The 19,498-nt window shown below is 40.6% G+C and overlaps 1 protein-coding gene across 7 annotated transcripts in view; it reads right to left on the minus strand.

The window, feature by feature from the left end:
• Window positions 1-19,498, minus strand: part of LOC133396859 (microtubule-associated protein 4) — a 73,096-nt gene that overhangs the window by 30,659 nt on the left and 22,939 nt on the right. For 5 of the 7 annotated variants that reach the window (XM_061667127.1, XM_061667129.1, XM_061667130.1 and 2 more), the window contains 3 exons: window positions 8,531-8,647; window positions 4,494-4,685; window positions 818-2,224 (listed from right to left, as the gene is read on the minus strand). In XM_061667127.1, coding sequence (XP_061523111.1) covers window positions 818-2,224; window positions 4,494-4,685; window positions 8,531-8,647 — 1,716 coding nt within the window. Of the gene's footprint in view, window positions 1-817; window positions 2,225-4,493; window positions 4,686-8,530; window positions 8,648-8,784; window positions 9,148-19,498 lie in introns of those variants that run through there. The other 2 variants (XM_061667132.1, XM_061667133.1) reach the window with 2 other exon arrangements.

Raw genomic sequence — 19,498 nt, forward strand, 5'->3', positions numbered from 1 at the left:
CTACTATTGAATTGAAGGCTTATTTTTACCTTTATATAATCTCCAATGGGTGGAAATGTTAAGAGGAGATGGTCCAATGACAATATTTGACTGTCATAACCACAAAAGAAAATAAAGGGAGACTCACCTATGGTGGCGATGTGTCCAAATCAGCAGGCACAGCGCATGCAAAATAAAAGATACAAATAGTTGAAGATTTGACCTTCTTTAAAAATGTCAACAAAAAAAAACATACACAAATGTATAAATATTTCAAAACAGTTAATATCACGCCATTCATTATTCATTTTTAGAAAAGGTGTAAAGAGAAAGGCTGCTAGAGAAGACAAGAAAGTTAATAGACACAGGTGGAAGGAAATAGTGACATCCAAGCCCTTGATGCAGTGAAAATATTACTAAAAAATTATTGTATTAATGAAACAGTGGACAAAAAAGGTTTGGTTTTGGAAATGACAGTAGAGTAGATCCACTGAGGAGAAAGTTTGCCTGACTGGTTAGTAGCATCATACCTGTCATCAGAAACATGGTTAATTACAAATAGGGAAGTGCTTTACAATAATTTAAAATACTCTCAGATTAAAATCATGGAATCCACAGCTTTAAGGTCATTAGTCACACACAAACACTCTGAAATGGACAAGCCAAAAATCTTCTACCATAATTTTAGTTATCTTCATGCAAGAAACAATATAAATATGTGTATCTAATGAAACGTCTACCAACGCATTCTGGATGGGAATACCACGCATCATGCTAACAACTAATATGTACATTGTACTCTATAATGAACTGCTACAGTATTTCATCCACAACCAACCTTCGATGATGGGGGAAACCACACTTGGTTGTTCCACGGTATCAGCAAAGCTGGGAAAGAAGGGCTTTGCTGCAGGGTTAAGGCCAGATGCTGGAATTCCAAGAGAGATGACTGATGGGGAGGAAGAGGGACTGACACTTGGAGATTCTTTAGGAGTGAATTTCTTTGCCTCTGAGGAGGTGGGACTCTTAACAGAGGAAGATGATGACGAACGAGACTTCTTGGATTGCTTCTTTTCCGACTGCTCATTTTTGTGCTCTTTGGTTTGGCATTCCTGTGCTGTGGTTTTGGGGGAGCGGAGTGGGGCTGGGCAAGGGGTGTCAAATACCAGGTTTATGGGTATAGAATGACTGGAAGGGCTCATGTCACTGAAGTCAAATGGCTCACTGTTGCTGCTAGTGTGGGAGTTGTTCAGGAGCCATGAAGCATCTGACGGTGAAAGGGGTGGAGCTGATGCTAACACCTCGCTGTTTGGGGAAAGGGCCAAGCCTGGCTGGGAAGAAGGGCTAAAAGCAGAAGTATCTAACTCAGATATGACTTGCACAACAGGCTCTTGGAAGGAACTCGTGTTGTCAAACATCCCACTGTCAACCATGTCACCAAAGCCAGCATTTTCAGTGTCAATTAGCACTTCAAACGATTCACTGGGATTAGCAGCCATGGGGAAGGAGTCAACTGGGCCAGCATTGGTAGAGGAGGGCATCGTAAATGGAGCTGCTGTAGCTTTCAGCTCGCTGTTCAAGACGAGTGGGCTGATGGAAACTGTTGCAGGAGCTAATATATCATGGGATAGTGGAGAAGGCACTCGACCTTCCTCTGTGAAGTTCTCCTGTTTCCAGGGGGTCTGGTTTGTATTTATGTCAGCAAAGGAGACTTCCATGGTTGTTGGAGCTGAACTTCCAAGGTCCTTCATAACCTCTTGGGTGATTTTACCTGTGGATGATGTGGCAAATGGCTCTGGAGACACTTCCCACTCTTCAGGAATCTTCTTCCTGCTCTTGCCCTTCTTACCTCGTCCTCCGCTTTTCCAAATTTGTTCCTCCCATCCACCGTCTCCACTATCTCGTTTCGGTTCAGTCCTTTGGTAGAACAATTCTTCCGAGGGAATGCTTTCTCCCTGTGACTGCACTTCAAGGTGACCCTTGCTTTCGAAGTGTTCATAAGAGCCCTCCTCTTTCTGTCTCCTTTTCTTCTTTTTCTTCTGTTTTCTGTCTGATTCCTCTCCGTCCCTTTCGTCACCTCCGGCATACGCGGTGCTTTCTCTGCTGGGCCAGGTCTTAGGTGGGTCGTCACGAATCATTGCGAGATTGTTAGCATGGCGACTGATGACAGAGGTGACACTGGGGGTGAAAGGGAGGTCTGTTGATAGGCAGCCAGTCGGGTCTGGCCAGCAGTCACCTAAGGCACCTTGTTGTGGGTGGAGAGGGAAGAGTTTAAGGTTGGGGTTGTTAGGGTCGGGGTGAAAATAAACTTCAGTAAACAGAAAAATTCTACAGTTATAAATTGCTATATAAAGCGTTCAAACGTGCTTTTTATTGAAATATCTTCGAATATAATTCATTTTACTTGGTTCATTCCATACTTGGGGCATTGTTTCTACATTTGACAATCATGAACATCAAATAGCATTTCTTTTTAAATCATATAAAAATGGAACATGTGAAGTTGAACTAGTTTTAGTTACTTTTAGCTCCAGTGCACACAGACATATATACACATTTATTTAATACCAATAAGTGGGGCACCTGTCCGGGCCCATACTTTACACAGACTCTCTGGAGGGCCGTAAATTCAAGAATAAGCCTATAGAATTCTGCTGCCTGTGCACTATAATTGGGAGTAGCTGAGGAATCTTCAGTGGGACTTAAATCATGTTTTACACAACCTCATTAAAATAAAGAACAACATGGAAAAGAAGTGTCTCACAGCTAGGGAAAATGGAGTACAAGTTAAACATTTTCAGAGGACACAGCAGCAATTTAGAAGGGACATTTGCCTGTCAATACTCATAAGACATTTTAAACAGCGTCCAATGGGATAAACCTAGTATGGCTACTTAAAATAGAATTTTTAGCTTAGCTTATGGCTTCAAATATGACACTTTACTCACTTAATATTTCAAACACTTTTTTTTTCTTAAATAAGTAAATGTTTTGGAAAATCTAACTGTGGCAAACCAGTGGCAAACCTGTAAGTTTTGTTTAAATTGCTAGGGATCTTTTTCAAAGTTCACTAAATAGACAATGTTAGTGGGACACAGCAATGACAGCTACAGGACTTGTAAATAAAAAAAGAAAAACTGAAAAGGGCTTCCACAAACTGATCATTACAAAGTTGAAGACAGAACTGTCCAAAGCGTCTTGATAAGAAGATGAGTTAAGATGAATGGAAAGATTAAACTAAGGGTTGTCATTTGACCCCTTTTTGATGAAGTTAGTGTACCTTTATCACACTCCATTTCAGTGTATTCCATTTCTGCAGCAATGCATTTCTGTTGGTGTATTTCACTTAACTGTATAACAACAGTCAAACATGGTTGAAGTATCTCAACATATAATATAATATATATAATATTTTCTACATAATCTGGTGTGCTTGCCACGATAATGCGTCACAATCTGTCAATTTCTACTACCAAGGAGTTTGTCTGTATCCTTAAATCACAATCCCAAACCATGAAATCTCAGTAGAAATGACAAATGCAGGTGCTAGGTGCCCATGAGATAAAGTCGGACGATGCTGTGGAGGAGTCTGGCATTAATTCCTGAAAGGGGACCTTGAAATAAAGTTTATGGATATTTAGCATAGAAGCCTGCAGCAGGACAGCAATTATAGCGCAGAAAGCTCTCCTATGTAGAATAAATACAAACACATCACCAAGCACACAAATACATGGAGGCAGTACTAGAGGCTATTGCAAAGTTGGCCACTGTATTCATGACAGCATCAGATATGAATCGACCTCAAGCCCGATGATTAAATCTGATCTGAACTGGTATGCGTGCAAGAGGAAGAAGCGCTCGAAAAGAAGACAGACAGCTGATCTGGGTAATGCCTCCAGTGCAGCAAACAACAGCAGACATGTTTGTTATGATACATTTTAGAAAAAACCCATACTAAGAATGCGAGACATGAAGGTCATCATTTATACTAAATGGCAGAATGTAATGAAATTACAATTATTCCAAATGTCTATACTTATTTTAAATCAATTTAGTTATTAAACTCACATATACAATACTGTTTACTGGGGAATAATGGAACATAGAATGCATTAAGTATCTGATATTTTCATCTGGTGAGGGAATTTGGATCTAAACGGAATTCAGAGTTTATTAATTGCACTATAAACAACTCACCTCTTTATCTGGGAATATACAGCATATCAACAGCGAGAGAGTAATTTAGTGTGGAACCTAGGCTGCAAAATACTTCACATACTCTCATTGCGTTATTAGCTTCACTTAAGCAATATAAATGAACTGTTTTAAAAACTCAAACCAAATACAATCAATGATAAACATAGTATTCATACCTTTTGGCCACTGTTAAAAATTGGGCGTTATTACAATACCGCTCTTTTGAGATAAAGCATTCTTAAGGAGGAGGAGGTTCATCTTGCGAGCCAAGCAAACACTAAATGTCTATGACATGCGAGTAAATCTGCATGTGTTACCTGCTGACAGATCCAGGGGGCTGCGAGGAGCTTGTGGTTCAGGCAGCATGGGGGTGTGGGGCACTTTAGGGGCCTCTGACCCTGCTGAGGGTGCGGGCTGCAGAGGATCAGCGATACTTGGAGACTTCTCTGCAGTGAGAGCAGCAGTCCCCACCTCTATATTCAACCCTGGGCCTGCAGGCTGGGAGAAACCTGAGGAACAAGAGTTACCAAAGAAAAGATGTAAATATGTGCTTAATGCGATAAAGCCTCTTCTGGTTACTATCTTGTACAAAATGTCAAGTGTATGTGTGTTGAAGCCTGGAGCAGTAATTCAGGGGCCCGGGGATGCCAGGTCTCATCAAAACAACAGTGATATCCGAGTATGTAGAGGTTGGCATTGTGAAAGGCATAACTCGGCCTCATATCATATAATGTGTGTGATTGCGTGTGTGTTTGTACTGTATGCCTCCCCCCACAAGCCAATTATCTGATTACCTTTAACCTACTCCCTTTACTGCTCAGTGACTGTTTTTTTGTCAATGTCATTCTGTCTCCAAAGTGTTCTGTAAATTGACTGTCTGTTGTCGTACGAGAGCGGATCCAACTACTGGAGACAAATTCCTTGTGTGTTTTTGGACATACTTGGCAAATAAAGATGATTCTGATTAGTATTAACCACTGCATTTGCGTGATTATAAAAATGACAAACTTAATGAGATTTAATTATAGTTATGAGAAAGCAATGTGATGTGAAAAGTGGCACTAATCAGGGTACTAATACAAGGTTGCATGTTAGGGTGGATTTATATTAGAATGTTGATGGTTTACAATTCTGGTTAGTGTCACAACATAAAGTATCATAATATATCATGCTTCTTCTAAATGTGGATGAAAATATGGTGATGATGACAGTCCTCCCCTGGTACGTTGCGGTTCAGACATTGAAACACCATAAAAAAATCCCACATTGTTTTTTGTTATTGAATTTCATTATTCTGGAGAGGTGTAAAGACTCTTCTTTGCAATTCAGAGCTCAATATTTGTAAGTCAAAATGATAAATGAGGTAGGTTTGGATGAAACACAAAGCTGTTGCGGAAAGTAAGGTCATAACTGTCAATGGTGAATGAGGAGACGATATACAGTAACTGTACACAGTCATTGTTAATGTTGCCATCATTCTCTATGTTGGTTTTTCTTGCAGTTTAAGTATGGCTAACAATGACAAATTCTGAGAAAAACTTGTCATATACCTGAAAATACTCCCGTCAGGCTTGAATGCATCATTTTGACAGGATTGAAAAGGGAGGTGAGGGGGTCTGAATAACCTCCCATAGAGGCTGACAGGAAAGGGTAAACCATCAGGAGGAAGTCATAAGAACAAAAAGAGAGGGGGAAGAGTAAAAGGAAGGGAGGGGAAGAAAGAGGGAGGAAAAGCCAAAGGAATAACATTAGCAATGTTATAAAAAAGATGGGTATAATGGTTTGGGCTCGGCGTTATGGAGTTTTTACGATATATATATTTTCGCCATATATGAGAGATAATACCATTTATATCTGTGTAAGTGATACTGGATTCAGTACCACCTCCCCAGCCCATGGATATGTATAACCAATCAGAAGAGGAGCAGGGTGGATCTTGGTAAACAAAGTGAGCTCCAATTACACCTGACTATTTGTTGTCTGAAGGGTTTGGAAAATAAAATTTTTTTATAGTGGTTAGTAAAACATCTTCAAAATAAACATCACGAAGTGTGTATAAATAAAGCAAAGCATTTTGAGCTTGTTGACCCAGGTTGGTGGAGTGCCAACTTACGATGTACGCTCGCATGTGTGTCTAGTCCTGCTAGACCTGGGCATCATAAACTAGTGCAGCTTAACAGCTACTCTGGTAAATAGCTTATCAGAGGTCGGGTCGCGGGGGAAGTAGCTTTAGCAGGGAAGCTCAGACTTCCCTCTCCACAGCCACTTCCTCCAGCTCTTCCGAGGGGATCCCGAGGCGTTCCCAGGCAAGCCGACAGACTTAGTCTCTCCAGCATATCCTGGGTCGCCCCCGTGGTCTCCTCCCGGTGGGACGTGCCCGGAACACCTCACCAGGGAGGTGATCAGTTGATAGCTCTCTCTTCACCCAAGTGTCCAAGACATGCGGCCGCAAGTCCGATGACACGGCCACAAAGTCGATCATCGAAGGGCGACCTAGGGTGCCCTGGTGCCAAGTGTACGTGTGGACACCTTTATGCTTGAACATGGTGTTCGTTATGGACAATCCATGGTGAGCACAGAAGTCCAATAACAGAACACCACTCGGGTTCTGATCGGTGGGTCCGTTCCTCCCAATCACGCCCTTCCAGGTCTCACTGTCATTGCCCACGTGAGCATTGACGTCCCCCAGCAGAACGATGGAGTCCCCAGCGGGAGCCCTCTCCAGCACCCCCTCCGAGGACTCCAAAAAGGGTGGGTACTCTGAACTGCTGTTTGGTGCATCGGCACAAACAATAGTCAGGACCCGTCCCCCCACCCAGAGGCTGGGGGAGGCTACCCTCTCGTTCCGACCCCTATGGCCCCTCCCACAGGTGGTGAGCCCAAGGGAATGGGGACCCATGTTACCCTTTCGGGCTACCCATGGGTGTAGGCCCGGCCACCAGGCGCTTGGGCCCGGCCACCAGGCGCTTGCTTTGACCCCCACCTCCAGACCTGGCTCCAGAGGGGGGCCCCCGTGACCCGCGTCCGGGCAAGGGACAACTAGATCCATTTGAGTTATTCTTCATAGGGGTTTTTGGAACCGTGCTTTGTCTGGTCCCTCCCCTAGGACCTGTTTGCCATGGGTGACCCTACCAGGGGCGTGAAGCCCCAGACAACTTGCCTCCTAGGATCATTGGGACACACAAACCCCTCCACCACGATAAGGTGACGGCTCAAGGAGAGACTAAGTATGTAAATGTTTTATTATTGATAAAGAGTATAACAGCAGGCAACTATTTATTTACTTTTTAAGTATTAGGCTGTTATCTTCTGTAATATTTTGTTACGCAATAAATATTTTGTTGTTTGGATTTGTACTGTTATTTACATTACTGAATAACTTACAGGAAAGGAAAACCTGGAATTGCACTCCATCACTGTTATTGTTAAAAACAAAGAAGTGGTATTGTTTCATTGTATTCAACCGTCAATATGTGTTTGATGGGCAACTGCATATGAATCTTACATCTTACATGCTCTTTTGACTTAAATTTTAACATGTTACAAATTAGGTAATAAAAGTATGTATATTGACTTATTATTACCATTCAGTCCAAAAACTCCAGGATATGAATTTTGGGCCATATCAACTAGCCCTGGTTGTAGATGAGAAACTTACAGTTTTTCATGGATGAGCAACGTTCGACAGGGATGATGGAAATACAAGAGGAAAGGAAAAAAATATATATCCTTGGATACCATTGTTTAAACTTACAATCTATCACTAAACAACCATTTATAAACAGGGATTTGGGGGACTTGGAGATACAGAAGCAGTTACAGTTGGTTGAATGCTGTAACTAGTAGATTCTGTCATACATGACAAGAATCCCCAAAGGTTTAATCAAGACCATTTGAGGATTTGAATTTATGGAGGAAAAAACTCTTGACGGAGGAAGATACTGTTGAAGTCAAATCTTTTTCAATATTTTGCTGAAAGCAAAGAAGCTGTTAGCTTTGACACCACCTCAGCACTAAGGACCTGTCATGTGGATATCAGGACGTGTTGACAGTATACCAATACCAGTTTGCCTCCTTAGCACTGCTGATGTGCCTATGAACAACGCGCACAATGACCTAAGCTCAGGAGCACAACCCTGTTTGCATGTAACACAGGTAAAATAAATAAAAAAACATCTCAAATATTGTCCCAAGTTCCTAACTGCTGCTTTTAGTGAGGGTATTACAGTTCTGAAACTTTGGTATATTCGATGTTATTTACAAGGGACAACAGGTATACAGAAATGATCTCCATTAGTATAGGATTATACTATTTCTCACACACTGAGAAAGAAAAAGATTCTTCCTTTCATACCTGATAAGAAGTCTGCTGCCAAGAACTGTTGGTGGTCAAGTTTGTGTGGCTGCGCCTCTCCCCGATGTTCTGGGAGTGACGACATTGATGTCTGCCCCCCTGTGGTCAGTTTAAAACCTGCAGTAACACAGACAACAACATTGGTTTAAGTGTTGTTGTAGAGAGCATGCGTTCGTCCAAACGCACACTGGTTGTTAAGGCATTTACAAAATATCAACCGTCAGAAATAGTTGATTCTGTACCCAAACGCTCACCTGGCAAATGGTCTCCCAAATGATGTCCCTGTTCCATTTAACTGATTGTTCAGGGATATTTCTTATATGCGGGTGAGTGCCTTTGTCTTAGTCTCCACTGCAGCCTCAGCTGTCTGAGCCACTAACACGTTGAACCCCCAGTCGCATGCACACACACAAACGCACACACAAAAACAAGAGTGCGATTGCAGTCAGGGCGTCTGGGTTGGGTGTGACGTCCCGGGTCGTGGCCATTAGTACCTCCCCTTGCCTTCCTGACTAGTAAACTCAACCCTATCCAGTCTCCATCCATTGGTCCTAAATGGAGTGCAGGATCAGAGCCCTGACTAGTTGATTCCATAATGCTAGATGATCGATTTGACTGTCAGGGGCAGAGGACGGAAGAAAGACATGGTTGGAAAGAAAAGAACGGGATAGTGAGAATGATGAAGTAGACTAAACTACCATAACAACATGTTATTGGGGATCTTAAGAATGAGAATCTGCAGGAAGGGCGTACATGATGGGAGGAGGGCACAAGAGAGAAGGAGGGAGGCGCCAATGGCAATCCTCTCCCAGCAGCATCCACAGGATGACAGTGAAGCGAACAGACAGGATGCCAACCAAAGTCACAAACACTTCCACATACAGACATGCAAAGGAGCCATGGAAAGGGGCTTATTGTTTGGCTCAACAAAAGGCAAGAAGCTTATTGGACAGGGTCACTGATTTATTATGAAACATGGGGGCAAGAAAGTGTATCCTCTAGCTTTCAAAGGAACGTGCGCATGTTTGAGAGTCTTTCTGGGAAGACATAAAAAATTATTTTCCAAGAGTACAGTCAACAATGTGTCTCATGAAATTGTTGAAGTGGAAAGATGGCAGGAAGCAAGCGGATGCTGAGCTGTCTGACTTGCTGACATCACGCTAAGCCACGCTGTAAGGACAGTCAGGGCCAACTGGACAAATTGTCTCTTTTTTTTCAGTCAGGGGAGTTTGTAATAATGTCAGGGGAGTTTGTAATAATATTTGTTAAAACTGTCAGTATGACCTGACAGGAGTACATTAGTAAAATGATCTGTGGGGGGGATTTGGGGAATCATCCTTCTCTGGCTTTTTAAGAAAACACAGCGCCAGAGGAAAAACAATGAATCAGAGAAAGAAGGCCTGATCGACGAGATCCCAATCATTTGCCGTGCACTCGCGGGAACACTCATAGCGGCCAGCCCCTGAGTATACACCTCTGGAAAATAAAAATCCCATCTCTTGTTTGCAAGAAGCAGAGCGAAGGAAGAACAAAAGATGGAATTGGACAGACCCTGAGACAAAGCAAGGGTAAATCAGGGAGTTGCCTTTCAGTTGTGGAAAGAACTCAGGCAGCTGTTCGTATAGTGTTTCATATTGTATACACATCCGCCATGCACACGACTCAAGATCCCAATGTTATTCACTAAATTGGAGTTTATGGGTGTTACGGTTCTTTGCTGAAGTTAGCTTATTGGTATGCAATAGTGAAGTCCTTATTAATTTATGACAACCGGAAATTTGAGAGGTAGAGTCTTGTTTTAATCACTATGTTTTGGTTGGTTCGTTAGATTTATAATTAGCAGAACTTCGCAAAATCTACACAATCCATTTCTATGAAACTACATGGAGAGGATGGAAGAATCCAAAATTTGCCAATTGTGGATGAAAATTCAGATGAGGAATTTTATTTCATCACATTCTTTTGCATTTGAGTCACAATGAAACCATTCCCACTGTCCCAGAAAGCAAATGATAGAAACATAAATCCTGCTAACTATCAAACGGATAAAGAAACAGACAAATACAACAGACCACAAATGCTTTAAGTCTTGATGAAACCTTTCGCTGACCACAAATTGACAAGTGTACAGACCTGTCATTTAGCTAATCCTCATTAAACAAGGATGTGGTCTGCTAACATACGAAATAACAATGATTTTTGAATATACCAAATTAATAATAAAATTGCATATTTCCCCATAGACACAGTATACCAAACCCAGGAAGGATTCAAACCATTTCCATCCCAGATTCAGGAGGGTGCCCAGTGGTTAGTATTACCAGAAGAATATAATCAGGGATAAGCCAGCAGGATAGTTGAATGTCCTCCATCTGACCTCAGTCTCACCCTGCTCTTGCCTTGGCCCTTGTGTCAGGGTTGCCACACCACCACAGGCAAACTGTGACGCTTCATCAAAGGGACAGACTGCAATTCTTTTAAGATGACAACTATACACTCTCCTGTTCATTTGATAATGTCATCCTGTAGCAAGAATCACTTTGAATCAACAGCTACTTATCCTTACTTTATGTCAACCATTACCTGGATGCTGGTACCTGTAAAGAATTCACTCCTCAACATCGTACAGAATTCACTCTTCAACATCATTCATATGGAGTCCTAAGCCTTCTTTTTTTCCGGTACATGGGTGTGTTCGCACATAAACTCACATCTATAAGTATTGGAACAGTAAGGCAGATTAATTTTTTGTTGTTGTAGACTGAAAACATTTGGGCTTCACATCAAAAGATGAAGAGATCAATATTTCAACTTTTACATTTGGATCGGATACACAACCTGGACGATAGAATGTTTGTGTGAAGTCACATTTTTAATACAAGCAAAACTATTGCAACGTGATTAACAAGGATGTTTTGTTGCCTATATCTGTTCTATTACATAGATTATTCAAACAATAAATACGGCTGACTGTCTATGCTCAGTTTCAGATTTGTGAATCACCTGTGTAGACTACAGTACCAGTTTATACTAACTAGGTGTAATCAACATGGAAATCAGCGAGCTGCCAATTAGTGAAAAAGAAGCAATTGTGCAATCACACACAACTATAAATATTGGCCATAGCAGTGAAACCATTTGGAATACCCTCAAGAAGAAAGAAACCCCTGGTGTACAAAGTAACATATGTTTAAGGGGTGCACCAGGGAAAACAAAGACAGTTGACTGCTGCAAAGCCCCAAAATCAATTATTAGTGACATCTGCAAGAGCCTCAAGAGGGCAAGAGCAGAGGTATCAATAAAAAGAGGGCAGAATACTGAATGACTAAAGATACAATGAGTAAAATGCAAACCACTCATTAGCAAGAAGAATAAGGCCAGATTAGAATTTGCTGAAAAGTGCAAATACAAGCCCAAACAAATTTGGGGAGACTTTTATGTACTGATTATTAAAGTGATGGAAAGGCTAAAGTTTGAAGAAAAAAAGGATCTCCTCATGATCGTAAACATACTGTACAAGCTCATCTGTGGAACATATTGGCAATGTCATGGCTTGGCCATGTATGTCTTGTTTTGGGACGGGATCACTGATATTCATTGCTGTAACAAATGAATACAGCAGCAAAATGAATTCAGAAGTCTGCAGAAATTTAAAGAAAAGATGCGATCAAACGATCGGGCGAGCCTTCATCGTGCAGCCAGGCAATGACCCCAAACACAGACTGGCCAAGTCAGTCTCTTAATTTATACCCTATAGAGTATGGGTGGGCAATTCATTTTTTTACTTCTTTCCCTTTTTTACAGAAAATGAGCGTCCGCTTACTCTTCCTGCGGTACTGGGAAAACAATGGCGAGTATGGCTTTTGTTATCTTGATGAAGGGGGCAGAGTTAAAAGCTCTAAATACCTTTTTGCTTTGACCTGGTAGTGTTTCAGACAGCATAGTCCAGCTGTGGCTCAAAAGTGTTAATTTTTCACTGGGAAGGAAAACTGAAGAAAACTGTGACTTGCTTAATATTGTGGAACAATCTCCTTCAGTAATTTTCCTTTAATTAGGATCATATGGTAAATGAACCATCACACCCATTTGAGATTGACATCAGTGATCCAAATAGTGAAGCACGGTGGTGCGCACATCATACGATGGTGTTATGCCTACCAGGGATCATGGATCACTTTGAATACATCAGAATACTAGACGAGGTCACGTTGTGTTGTGCCGAAAAGGAAATTTGCCTGATCGTGTTTCAACAAGACAATGACTCCAAACAAAACATACTGCACTCAGATCCCATCATGTCTAAGAACACCGTAAAGCAAAGTGTTTACCTGTTGGTTTTAGAAATCAAAGCTTGGCCTAATTATATTTAATCTGGCCAAATTTAGCTCAACCTTTTTGGAGCTCCTACTCTTAAGGCACATAAGGTTTAAGTACAGTTAATGAATCACCCCTACATTAAATGAATTCTAAACTAGAATGACACTATTGATAATTGATCACATACCTTTACCAAACCCAAAGAAGCAGTGCACAAGTGGATGAAGGAATTTGCTATTGTAAATAAATATTTCACGGGTGTGTGTGTGTGTGTGTGTGTGTGTGTGTGGTAAAGGGGATTTAATGAGACAAGAAATGACACAATGAACCCTACATAGCTGATATGCCTGTGGTTACAGACATTTGACACAATAGCGCACAAAAGCTGGCTGCTGCTAGCAGTGTCAGTTAATCGTGACAACATGAGTACACATTGAAGTCAGATCTTCTGGGAGTGAACTTGTCAAATCAACAATTACATAATGCGGTGTTGACCATGCTGTTATTTTGGGAGCTAATTGAGCCATCTAAACAGTGGGTTATAGATATGGTTATGGCAGGATTACCCACTTAAATTGCTAGTTTCCGACCTAAATATCATTTTCTGTTCAGTCTTACTTTATTTGCATGCACTTTCATGGTAGAAGCATTGCATACTATCCTAGCCTATGACAACAGCGTTAACAAAAACTGGCAAACAGCATGTAACATGCCTCTAGCACCATGCGTGCCAGGATGAGATCTTGTCATAGCCAATGTGTTTCCTAAAAAGCAAAATAATGTGAGTGTGTGAAACTTCACAATACAGTACACTGCTTTGAATTAAACCTCACTTCTCCTCGAGAAGCAAGCTGCGTTGGATGTGTGTGTGGTTTGCTTGGATGTCTTTCTGGTAGAGGCTTTACTGTAAATTCACAAAATTACACATTTTGTTCCAACATATTAATATGGTTGGCAAATGTATACTTACTGTATACTTATGTGACACTTGGGAATGTTAAACTGTGACTCAATATTAAGTTGGCTACAATTAATGCCTTTTTAGTGGCGACTGTTTGAGCACTACATGAAACAATATTTTGAAATTCAAACAAATTGACTTTTGACCAGCATCACAGAAAAGACTGTGTTTGACTATGGATGTTGCAGAGCAATCATAAAGTATACATGTGAATTGTTTTGAAAACATCTGTTCGGTTCTGGTCCAGCAACTGCTGATAATGCTAAGCAATGTAAGCACACACCTTAATGGCAAATTTTAATTCAGTAAACGGTGCCTATTGTTTTTATTTTATTTTTTTGCTTAGATGTAATATTTTGGGTATGCCCATTAAACAAATTTATCAATGGAAATATTTCCTCAATGTACAATCTTATACAATGGCAATGTGTTGGTTGTGTGGTGCGTTATCTTGCTGAAAAATAAATAAATAAATCTCATCCTCAAAAACCTCTCTCGAGCTTCACATTGAGCGTTCACCTCAGAGCTAATCAATTCTGTACACATTTTTGGGACACACAGACAAAGCCACAAAGAAGGCCAGGATTTTTCAGTTTAAACCCACACAATTCACACGTGTGAAAAGCTCAGATAGATGAAAAGTATTCTGCCAAATGAGACAACTTAATAGAAGCGGCTTTAGGCTTTTCTCCCTCAAGCTTGGGGATTAAACCTCCGTGTTTTCAGGGAGATTCATTCAGCATTTGTACGAAATCACTTCAAGTTTGAACGATACAGGTGACGTGCTGAACCAAAAAGTTACATAACCCTATACATCACCCTATACCCTATACTTGGGCAAATAAATGGTACAATTCCTCCATCCTGGTACATGCCTAATACAGGTGCCAGACCAATGTAATTCACACCACTCTCTTCCTTTCTTAGCTTCTACTGTATCACAACTCTCTCTCTCTCATATGCTGTCAGAGGTGAACACCAGTGACAATGTGATCGTTTTGTTGATGCTAAGGTGCAACAGCTACTCAGAGCATCTCTGACGCGACCAGAATTACAAGACCTTCTTTATGTTAGTTGAGGGGATTATAAAACTCCATCCATCCATCCATCCATCCATCCATTTTCTTTTACCGCTTAACCTCACTAGGGTCGCAGACTGCTGGAGCCTATCCCAGCTATCTTCGGGCGGGAGGCAGGGTTCACCCGGAACCGGTTGCCAGCCAATCGCAGGATTATAAAACTCATTTATAAATACTGGTTTAGCTTGACAATTTCTGAAATAACTGAATAGAAAATTAGACTAGTTATCTTCAGTGGAATCTCTTAATGAATGCACATAAGGTTGTACAAATTGGACGCACACAAGTTTGGCGTCTGAACGACTGTCAGGCATGATGTCAGGTGCTTAACACGACATCAGCATGTTGCGCAATACCCCAGCAAATCACACAAGACTTAAGTTAATACGCTTTTCTTTTTCTTTGGCTAAAGAACTACAATCAGTTGAAACAGACCCTTAACATTTTAAAGAGCTGACTTATTTTAGAAAATACACTTAATTTGAAACATTTGAGCCACAAAGGAAAAAATATGAAATTATAACAGGAATATGTTTTGCAATCACAGACCCATTCAAAGACATTTCATTGGGGCACACTGTAATCATTCACCTCTTAGATTGTACAATGCCACTCTTTCCAAATCCAAGAGGACAAAGTCTTCTGTTTTATAAGACGATATATATGTATTTTGAGAAGAAAATATTACTGTATAATTTCTGAAAAGGCTTCAAGGGTGGAAATAGAATTGGAACAATAAGCAGTTCAGACATTAGATAAAATGATTATTTCAGGTTGGTCAGAAGAAGAAATAAATAAAGTAAGACAAGGTGAGTGTGTTAGGTTTTAGTTTATTAGCACAATATGCAGGCAGAGACAGGTGAGAGTATTAGGAAGCTCTGTGATAGATAACCTATAAAACCAAAAGAGGATGGGTTTTACTCACTTTGATACATACATGAGTTGGTAATATTAACATACAGATGGAATGTGTTTGTCTCCAAATCATGTCTTTCAAGACTCAGCTGTTTAGTGCTATCATAGGCCCAGGTTTTGGGGTACCTGCTTGGTTCACAATGGAATCAGGTCAGCCAACCAGTATAGATAAATATATTAAAGAAAAGCCTAATTTCCATCAAGCGGTAGGGTTGGCAGAGTCCCAAAATAGCCACCTAAACCGGCACTTTTGTTATGGTGCTGGTCGCATTAGTGTGCTTCAGTAAGCTTGTGGATGTAGAGCTACATATAGCAAAACCCTTTAAAAAACCCCAACTTAATTCGTTCCGAGACTCAGGTCATGAACTGAAATGTTTGTGAACCAAAACAAATTTTGCTATGAAACTGAAAGGAAACACAGTGTCTCGGTTCCAGCCCCAGAACCAAGTTACCTTTGTGTCCTGCAGCATAGTTCCCCACCAAGGAGCAGATACCGGGGCCCCCGACCGAAGCACCCGGGTGTGGGCGAGCACGCTTGGTGCTCAGTCCCGCCAGCAAGAACTCATTGGACGCCACCGGAACCACAGCACTTTCCAGGGTTTCCTAATAGCACAATCACTTGCACTTTGTACTTCCTTGGGAACCATACAATTGTCTAATTTAGAGCAAACAACAGATACGTATGTGTATGTGAACGAAAGTACAACTGAGCATTCTGCACGAGATGCTCTAACTGTTTGCGAACTGAACATAGTTTGTGAAAAATTCTAATTTGTCTGAATATATTGATCGTAAACCCAGGGCACTGAATCAATCGCACTGGACACTACTGGTTTTCCAGTTGCGATTGATTAAATTTAATATTAACAGGCATTGATCATAAACCGTTTTGTTTTTTTCCCTGAAGATGGGCGTCTGTGAACTAAGGTTACACAACTGTCGATTGGTTGACAGAGAGTCGTCCTTCTTAAATTTTACAAAATAAATTGAATGGGGAGGAACCAAAAAGTGCTGTTTAAAAACAATACCGTGGAACACGAGAGCCCCACGATTTCAGTTTCATTTCGCTCTTTTTTTTTTCACCCCCCACTCCTGGTGGAGAACATTCAAACCTGATTAGGGTTTAACAGATGAGAACCTTACAATGGTAAACCAAAGTGACCGCTTGGTGGAAACAAGGCTTTTAAAAAAATATATGTTGAAAGGGCTTGAGTGAGAATGACAAGCTTGTTAACTCAACAGCTTTGAACTAAACCAAAACCTTTTCACAGGTCCCTTTTTTAAGTTGAATGGCCAAGAATTCTGTGTTCCAAAATTATCAACTTTATTATTAATTAATCATAATTATTAATATACTTGTATTGTTATTATTATGACACCTGAATGGACAAGTGAGTATAGTATATAGTTAGAAAATCTACCAGGCTGTTTCCAGTTTCCAGTGCCAAACAACTACAATAACATTTAAGAAAAAATATTGCAATGAGTCAATACAGTGACTAAAAAAAATAAAATGAGCAAACACTCATGTAGGAATGACTAAGACAAAAGTCCTGAATAGTTGACATAAATCTACTGAAAAAAAACACCATACACAAATGCAACATAAATGCTAAAAAACTGAAAACTAACTTCTATTAAAACATTTTCACATTACTGATTGTCAAATGACAGTATATTAAAGTAGAATTTATTTGGTTTATTAATTAAACTAGTGCAAAGGAAGGAAGAAGTCCAGAACTTCAGGCAACTGACAATTTATGGAAAGGTGATCAACACAAGAGGCATGAGTAGCATTAAAAAAAAATTAACACGTTGACAGAAGTATAAATAATCAGTCAGTGGGGATATTTATATACACATACTCTGTCAGACACACACACACACACACACACACACACACACACACACACACACGCACACACGCGTGAGGGAAAAACAGCCTCCCTGCCGGGTGATGACAGATGAGTCTCACAGCATTGGTGAATCAGTTTGAAAGGTTTCAGACATGCCTTTGAGCGTAGTTGTGCATGTGTGTGAGTTTGTCTGGTTAGGACTTTTTCCACTACTGGAACCAAATTTCATACCGGTTGATTGCGGATGGCTTGTTCACATGGGAACAAATGCTGTGTGTGGTTAAATTACTTTGAGGGTCAATAGTTTAGTTAGGATTATGCAAGTAGAAGCTAAGAATATGGCTACTGTGTGTGTCTCCGTGTGTCAGACGTTGATTTGCAAATAACCCTCCTGCTTTTAGGTGATGAGAGTGAAATGGACAAGAGAACATTTCACTGGAGACGGAAGAAATAAACTGGGCAAGGACTTGACAGACACCCCCCCCCCCCCCCCCCCCAAAAAAAATATGTTTTAGCTTCAAGTAAGACTGACTGTGAGTCCAAAACACCCTGATATACAATTTTCCAACACATTATTTGGAGGAACAGTGTTTGCTGAAGTTTGGGCAACTACTCAAAACTCTGTGTGTGCACATTATGGGCCTGAATTAATAAGATTCCAAATAGCAGGTGTTAAATTATGTGTCCACTCACTCTAAAAGATTGTGTGTGTGTGTTCGAGTTAATAGTTGTAATCTTCCCAGCAAACTAAATCACCATATTTCCCAGTTTATTTTGCTCACACTCCAGCCTGCTTTGTAGTCTTCTTGGTGAGTTTTGCAAATGAAACATTGCGCCAGCTCGTATCCCGTATTTAAGTTTTTTTGTTTTCCAGTTTGAAGTGATGGAAGTGGAAGTGTTATTGGAAGAGGCAAACAAACATATTACTAAATTACTCAGAAACTCCTGGGGATGCCAGCAACCACATAAAAGCCATGTTTTGGTTAATTTAACATGCCCTGAGGGGGTGGCAATTGTATGCACAACTATGTGCTTATTCTGCCTAACATTGTGTTTAAAACTTGGGACAGTCAACCCACAGAAACTGCACTTGGAGAGGCGATCACCAATTGTCACAGTATGCTGAAAACACACACACGTGCAGATATGCACCGTTAAATGGAGTTTTGTAATTGTTTATATGATATGACTCCTTCTTGTGACTGGCTCCAAAGCAACTCTTAGATCATTCAGAAGCTTCAAAGCTGCATTGCTCAATAGACAACATATAAATAAATTTGGTTGGCATTACAAAAATGTTTACAGGGGCAAAAACATTCTCCCACCGCCTCTCATTTCACGTGCCTTTGTGTGCGCAATCAAGTTTGCGCCGGTTTATTCAGACGCAAACATTTACAGTAGTAATCGTGGATGTATAACTCAAGACTATCCCCCATTGTTGAATAAAGGAAGACATTGACACGATAGGATAGATATTAGATAGTGTTTGTGTAAATGTTGCAGAGAGAAATAGATGCATCAAAGCAGAAACAGTTGATGGACAGTCAGTGTAGCGATGAAGGCGGGATCTAGTCCTCTGAAACATTAGGGATTTGTGGAGAGAGAGAAAAAAAGGAATTGGGAAGCAAAGTAAAAGATGTGTAATGGCAGCAGTTGAAAAAAAAGAACAATTGAAATAAATGTTCAACAAGAGAAATAATATGAAACCAGGATGAATACAAAAAAGTAACATTGATGTGAAAGTAAGTAAATAAGGGATACAGGGGAAAAGGAAAGAAAGCAATTAGTCAGGTTTCACAAATTCAGTTGTCAACAAATGCAAAAAAAAAATCCAATATAC

The sequence above is a fragment of the Phycodurus eques genome, chromosome 21 (assembly GCF_024500275.1).
Source record: "Phycodurus eques isolate BA_2022a chromosome 21, UOR_Pequ_1.1, whole genome shotgun sequence".
NCBI classification, from domain to species: Eukaryota; Metazoa; Chordata; class Actinopteri; order Syngnathiformes; family Syngnathidae; genus Phycodurus; species Phycodurus eques.